At 36.0% G+C, this 7447-nt stretch overlaps 1 protein-coding gene across 1 annotated transcript; it reads left to right on the top strand.

Annotated features, from left to right (window-relative positions):
* Window positions 1-3619, top strand: LOC139744966 (uncharacterized). Its single transcript, XM_071655376.1, has 4 exons — window positions 1-104; window positions 1551-1610; window positions 2454-2584; window positions 3345-3619. The coding sequence occupies exons 2-4, from the start codon at window positions 1568-1570 to the stop codon at window positions 3549-3551; spliced, it is 381 nt and encodes a 126-aa protein (XP_071511477.1). The 5' UTR covers window positions 1-104; window positions 1551-1567; the 3' UTR covers window positions 3552-3619.
* Window positions 3620-7447: the final 3828 nt, after the last annotated feature.

The following is a 7447-nucleotide window of genomic DNA, read 5'->3' as shown; positions in this document are numbered from 1 at the left end:
AAAAAAAAAAAGAGCAACCCGTAAGATATGGTGAATGGTACTGCCAAGCGTGTAGTAATCACATCGAGGGAATATTATTATTTCTGTAGCGTTGTCCTTTACTGGTAAGTATGATAAACTATTTCATATTTGCGGTAACATTTCTAATGTTCAATCTTCACCATAACAAGGTAACTTTATGCCGTGTTTGTATTAAATCAGAATGCCGTCAGACTGATAGAAATGCGATACATGCATCTGTGAAGCATTTCTCTAGCAGTGATGAGTAAGTGTAGCCGCCATGTTATAGGTGACAGGTATCATTGTATTGGTTAAGCCATACCTGACGTATCCACCTATGCTTTTTTTATCCAATGTTACAATAGCAAATGGAGACAGTGATATCCCAGACATCGTGATATACTGATATATGATTTATATCTTAGTGCGAGCCCTGTCCTGTACAAGGACATTCGACAGAATGTCGTTTTCTCTCTTTTTTTCACAACATCGTAGAATTGGGCTCCTTGTTTTACAGATCAATAGCTTTACAAATTCCAATGAGATTGTATAATATATCCTTATGCATTCATTCAGGCAACCATTAGCTCTAAATATTTCTGAGCTATTCTGATAATGATATGATACTTAGGCCTACTTATCTGGGCTACGTGTTCTTGCAGCCATTAGTGTACTGACATCTTGGTGTTCTCCACTGTATCAGTTACTTGCGTTATACATGTACTTCATATTATTCGCACTTACCATTACTGCCTCTACCTCATTTGTATTTGTTTTATTGTTATTTTGTGAAGCTGTCGGTTTCCCTTTAGATGATATTTTTGTAGGCCCTCTGAGAAGAGACAAAAGTGCAATAATCTTGAATTAAATTCACAAAATTTTAAATGATCTTTAGACTTCTATAGTCAACATTATTGTTAGATTACTCTAAAACTGTATGTGCCTGCGTGTGTACGCATTTAAGAGAAATAATTATTCTTTATTCGTTCTTTGAATAAGGAAAGAAGCGAACACCTAGACAAAGAGCTCTGACCTCTTAAACAACAACAAAAACACTTTCTGACATTGTTATATTCGTATGTTAATTAACATGTATGCATACAAACGTTAATGTGCGTTAAAGCATAGATTGGTTGTATTACAGCTACGTTGTTTGAGGAAGCATTTGAAAATGCTCAGGTCTGTTATTAGAATATAGACACACTATTTGAACACAATATCAATGTTATTGTGAGAGAATTTTGATCCTGTTCTTCTATCATGCCATCATATGATGATTGACGTGCAGTAATATGTATAGAATATTGACAATAGTTTAGAAAACATTGATTGACATAATCATAGTAGTTCAGAAAAAAATAATGTTAAAAATAATGATACAGATTTACCAAAATGAAGCAAGGAATAGATGCGTTTAGAATTATAAAAAGTAAGGAAGGATATTCATTCCTATTCTACAACCATCTGGCTTCTCTCTGTTGCTGTGTTAAGGTTGGATATTATTCATGTGTATATGTTTGTTTTTTTCATACCCCATTTCACGATTACAGAAATATCCTATACAACCATGAAGCTCTTGTTGGCAACTGCTCTTCTATGTGCCTGTGTGGGTAAGTATATCTTGAGAAGACATTCAGATTAGGCATTTTTCTTCACAAAATCCGGTACCATTTCATGAAGACACAAAGAATGCAACAGTGCAAACTACATAGAATGAAAGCAAGATGTTATTCAGAGGGGTTAGATGTTTAGATAGCAACTGCTGATTTATAGATGAACAAACATGTCGGGAAAAAAAGGAACCAGTGGGACTCGAACCTACTGCTTTCCGGGCAGCGACACTGTACCACCAGGCTGTCCCTTGTCACGTGCTGGTTGTCGGTAGTGACACGATGAACATGGAACAAATACCCAAGCTTCGAAATTCCGACATTGTTGTGTTAGTAGTCCAAGGTGGACAAGGCATATGAAATGAAAGCAAAATATTATTCAGAGGGATTAAGGTTCAGGTGTGCGGTGTGTGTGTGTGTGTGTTTTTTTTTTAATCGACTAAACTTGCCTAAATAGATACATAACACGAAACGTCACAAGGAAAACTCGGACTATTAGATTACAATCCAAGATGTTGCCAAACTCTCTCGGAGAAGACAGAGTAAGAGTGAAAGCCAAGCGACTAAAAGGGTATTGGAGCTATTTGGAGCTAAATCCATTTGCAACAGGCAAGCATCAGACCCTACGCGCACGATTCCGGGGCTTTTCGCCTTACGACTGCCGACGTCAACCTCAGAGAAAGGATCTTTGCAAAAAGGCTGGTGCAGTGACATATTCATATAAATTTTAGGTCTTGTTTTCTTTCCGCCAGCCTAGCACAGAGATCTCATTATCAAATTAATGTGAGTTTTCGTTTTTTGTTTGTGTGGTGTTTTTTTTTTTCCTGTAAACAATGCATGAAGGTCTTGGCTCCGCCTACTTTTGTTGGGAGTGTGACAGTGATGAGGCGTACGCTGAGGGCTCGACCTGCTCAGATCCGTTCTACTGGGACGACTCCGCCTTGGCAAAGAGAATGTGTTCGGGGGCATGCTTCGTAAGTATTAGCCTCTTCTGAAGCCTATAGGCTTTATAGATTTAGATGCAACAATATATTCCACATCTCATCATTCTTGTTAAGTATAGACTGGCACCTCGACGTTTCCACAAATTCTAATCACACTGAAACGGTCCCATAAAAATCAGTCAGTGACGGTGGAGAACGGTGAGGCAAGAGGAGCGTCTAGCCATCAGGCTTGGATAAGACGCGCAGTGTGGAATGATAGAAAAGTAAGCCCCGAGGCCTTCACTTAAGACTACGTAAGATGAAAGTTAATGCCTGTCACAATACATCCGTATTCGCTCCATTTTAAAACACTTTCAAAACTACTAGCCCTGCCAGGTCTTTTCTATTTCCAACAACTCTGCTTCGGTATTTGTAGTAAAAGTTACAACATAATGTAGTGTATCAAAATTCACAGTTTGTTTTTGTTTTTCTTTATTTCATTGCTGTACTGATTTCGTGTAGTTGTGTGTATTCAAGCATTCCATTGCAAGCATATTTTGTAGGCGATGAAATAGATATTAAACTTGAACTTGAATATCACACTAGTGAGAATGGAATCGTGAGTGTGCCGCGAGGATTACTTTCAATGATTATGTAATGTAGACTCTCTCACTATTTTTGTCCCTCCCATTCGAGCTATAAAAAATTGTATGGCAATGATTTTTATTTTCATGTACTCATCTAGAAAAGAAAATCTCCAAGTATTTTCATCTGTTTGTCTGTCTATCTATCTTAACTTTCTCTATAACAGAAAGAAATAACAACGCACTCAGACGGGCGCCAATCTTACCGGCGCGGCTGCGACGCATGCGTAGAAGAGTGCACTACGATCGGCGCCTCAAGGACCTGTCGCTCGTGTTGTCGAGGAGACCTGTGTAACAGTGCGCCCTCATGGTCCGTCAACAAACTAGTCTTGCTGGTTTCGTCTATTGGAGCCGCTGTTTTCTGTCTTCTTTAGACTGCCATGTCATAGAGCCCCGGCTCCGTATTTCGACTGAAAAGTTACAAAGGGGTTGGTTGATTTGGGGGAGGGGATGGGGGATTAAGGTGGGGGATTAAGGTGGGGGTTAGGGGGTGGTGGGTGTGAAGGGAATACTGCAGAACAGAAGAGGAGTGGCCAGGTTAGAGGAATTTGTAGGGCTATGCCATTTTTCAATTCAATTCAATTCAATTCAATTCAATCATTTGACTTTTCAGTCGACATTTCGACTGAAAAGTTGGAAAGGGGTTGGTTGGATTGGGGGAGGGGGATGGGGTATAAGGGTGAGTTCAGGGGGTGATGGGGGTGGTGCGTGTGAAAGGGATACTGCAGAACAGCGGAAGAGGGAGAAAGGGTAAGAAGAATGCTTAGGGCTATGCCATTTTAAGCAGATGAATGTGTAAAATATCTTTCTAAAATAAAGTTTATTTTCAACTCTCTCTCCCTCTCTCTCTCTCTCTCTCTCTGCCTTTCTCTCTTTTTATTCTATCTGCATCTTTTACGTCGTTGAATATCCTAGATTTGTGCACAATAATTATCAACGTTACAGATTCAAGATTTGTAAAAAAAAAAATAAAGATGTAGCAATTTTGACAAAAGAAATGATGTTCAATACCTTAGACTATTATTTCATTCTAAATGAGCCAAAATAATGACCAAAGAAACATTTGGGATTTGTTGGGTTTTTGTGATACTTGTTAGTTAATAAAAGCTCTTTTTTCTTTTTTCTCAAGATTTTTATGCACTATATTTTTTTCTCGATAAAATGTGATGTCCTTCTATCTCCCTCTTTAAGTCTATCGCCATCACAAGATTCTCTCCTCTGCCTCATTAACCTTTATCTCATTCTATATAAATGGTATCCTCTCTCTCTCTCTCTCTCTCTCTCTCTCTTTCTGTCATACGTCTCCCTCACACACTCTGTTTACCTCAGATTGCAGCAATAATGGAAACAGTAAATGAAATAGACTCTTTTCAAATACAATGGAGCATGTACAAAATAATGGGATTTTAATTTTTTTTCTGTCGATAGTGATTTGTGTTAGTTTTGTAATGGATTATCTTAAGTGGGAGTCTTTCGTCATATTTTCTGCTTTTATGGTTGATTTCTTACTATCCGCAAGGTGGATGCAAAATAATACCCTCGTGTGAAATATTTCCTAGGTGTTTTTTTTTTTAAAGATCATAAATAACACTGGCACCACCTACTGCTTTTCAAGTGGTTAATATGCTTCGTAGTTCGAGTTTTGTACATGTGTGTTTTCATCATAATGTGAGATCGTGAGATTAAACCGTGATGTCAAATCCTTATGAGGATATTCATAAAATCTTCATAGTATTCATTGGGTGGCTCTACAGCGGTAAGAAATAGAATTAAGCAAGAAATATTTTAAGCTTCCTAGCGTTTAGAAAAGAAACTGACACGTATTTAGCATAATAATATTATGTTTCATTTTATTTCTGCAAAGAAAGAATTCAACGACGCAGTCATTTTCCTTGTATTGCGTGCAAATGGTTACTTTGAGTATAAACAGTCTGTTTGTGTTAGTTAGAATATTGGTGTTTATTTTTTCCATGAAGAATGTAAGTGCCTTTGATACATCTAGAATGCATAAAATGACCTCGTTCGTTGGTTTTGTAGAATTCCAGTGAGTTTTAGAAAATTCATTTATGTATTCAATATGTCTTTGATAATTCAGAAATATTATCTTTCTGCTGATGTATATATCTTTTTTCTTTTATCATTCAAGAAGATCCAAATCCACTGCCGATAGCCTAATCCTACATAACGTGCACTCTTCAGAAGCGGTTCATGAAGTAGTTTATATACCACAATTTTAATGATTTCAGTCACTATTATATGGCAGCGGCAATCGGCCAATCAATTGGAGACGATTGAATTCTTTCCATGACAACTGCACTTAGAGTTTACTTTTAAATGATTGTACACTCTCTTCATGAAATCTGCGAGGTTATGTTTCCATTATACTATGACATTAATAGTTTATCCGCCCTCAGCTATTTGCATAGGACAATATCATTGTAAATACACTGATTAAAAAGATTTAATACAATTTGTATTGAATAGAATCCACTGAGGCTTCCGTCTTCTATTTTCAATCTGTCATGTCTTACACAATTTTGTACAATTGTCATGATATATGATAAATATATGTATGTATATATATATATATATATATATATATATATGTATACACATACATACATATCATCATTATTATTCATATTACTATTATTATTAATATCATCATTATTATTGTTATTGTTATCATTATAATTATAATTATAATTATGATTATTATTATTATTATTATTATCATTATTATCATTATTATTATTATTAGTATTATTGTCGTCATTATAATTACATCAAGGCTCGACACTAACTTTTTATTAAATTTCGGTGGACCCAACGGACCACCAAAACACCGTTTTTCTTTCACTTAAAAAGTGGAAGAGTGACCCTTTTTTCTGGTGGCCCCAGGCTACAAGACTACCGCTGATGTCGAGCCCATGAATATATTGAATCTGATATAATATATATAGTATATAATTATGATATATATGTGATAAAAAACCTAAAATGGCACTAAAACGCTTTATCCTGTCGAGGAAAGCACATGTCTTGTTTCTAAAACATGCGCTTTCCTAGCCAGGATAAAGCGTTTTAGTGCCATTTTAGGTTTTTATCACATATATATCATATAAACTAGGAATATTCATTACATAAAATGAAAGGACGAGATCAGTTAACAGTAATGCATTACTAACATCCCATTTTAAAGGTTGCATCAGATTTTCAACGCGTCAAGCGTCTTCAGGGTTACATAGAACATCGAAAATTCTCATGAAAAATACAAATGTAAACTGCTTTGTTTCATTTACAAATACTGTATAACCTATTATTTTTTAGCACAGATATTTTCGCGGATGAGCAAGAACATTTTCACGAGATTCTGTTTTCACGAATTGACACCGAGGCTATAATTGTGAGTGCATTATTACCCTGGCGCATGGCGACATTTTTGCGTGTTGTTAGATTCGCCTTCACAACAGTGATTCGTGAAACTTAAACTCTCAAGAAAATAACAGCTTATACAGTAGCAGGGAAATAAATTAATGTGATATGTAGAATGTGGACGACGTAGTTTACAAAGACAACTTTAACAAAGACTGAATCATCTTAGGTTATTGTTTTTTATAACTAATTGCCTGGATAGCGGTGAATGACTCTGAAATCAAGACTATAAGTTATTGCACTTCTATATCAAATCACAACTCCTTGTTGGTCGTTTAAGATACACACAGCATCATATTGCTGAATTTATGTACAGTTATTTACAATTTCACAACCGGCTATAGGTACTGAAACCTTCAAAACACACAGTTAGGTATAAGTTACACGAATACAGAATACTGATTGTATGAGATCTGGACATTGCTAAAAAAAAAAAAACCAAATACGTATGCTAAGTTTGCTTTGGTAATTTGGTTAATTTTTCCCCATTTTGTCACCACATTGTTCGCTAGTTATTGCCTTAAACTCTAAACTCAAAAATATTAAATGTTAATAAGCACATAATTCTCAATCCATATAGTCGATGCAAATATTACATGATTACTCTACGTGTTCGTTGTTTTGGCACCAAAACTATACACGCACTGACACACACACACACACACACACACACACACACACACATAAGCACAAAACACAAACAAACACAAGAATCTTGAATGAAATGTAACATATCTCATACCCTATATAAATGTTATGCCAAAATCTCATATATCAACAATAACAGCATCAAAAACAATACGAACAAAGACGGACGTCCATGTCAATCCATGCC

Source organism: Diadema antillarum, unplaced genomic scaffold, assembly GCF_040938485.1.
Source record: "Diadema antillarum isolate AM-2024a unplaced genomic scaffold, OU_Dant_1.0 seq00001223_RagTag, whole genome shotgun sequence".
Taxonomy (NCBI): Eukaryota; Metazoa; Echinodermata; class Echinoidea; order Diadematoida; family Diadematidae; genus Diadema; species Diadema antillarum.
This window is presented reverse-complemented; position numbering and strand designations above follow the sequence as displayed.

What these genes read in the sequence shown, in the direction of transcription:
- LOC139744966 (XM_071655376.1), top strand. Translation starts at nt 1,568, where the DNA reads ATGAAGCTCTTGTTGGCAACTGCTCTTCTATGTGCCTGTGTGG. An exon ending in TCTTCTATGTGCCTGTGTGG is followed by an intron (nt 1,611 to 2,453) that starts GTAAGTATATCT and finishes CAATGCATGAAG; the next exon opens with GTCTTGGCTCCGCCTACTTT. An exon ending in TGTGTTCGGGGGCATGCTTC is followed by an intron (nt 2,585 to 3,344) that starts GTAAGTATTAGC and finishes TCTCTATAACAG; the next exon opens with AAAGAAATAACAACGCACTC.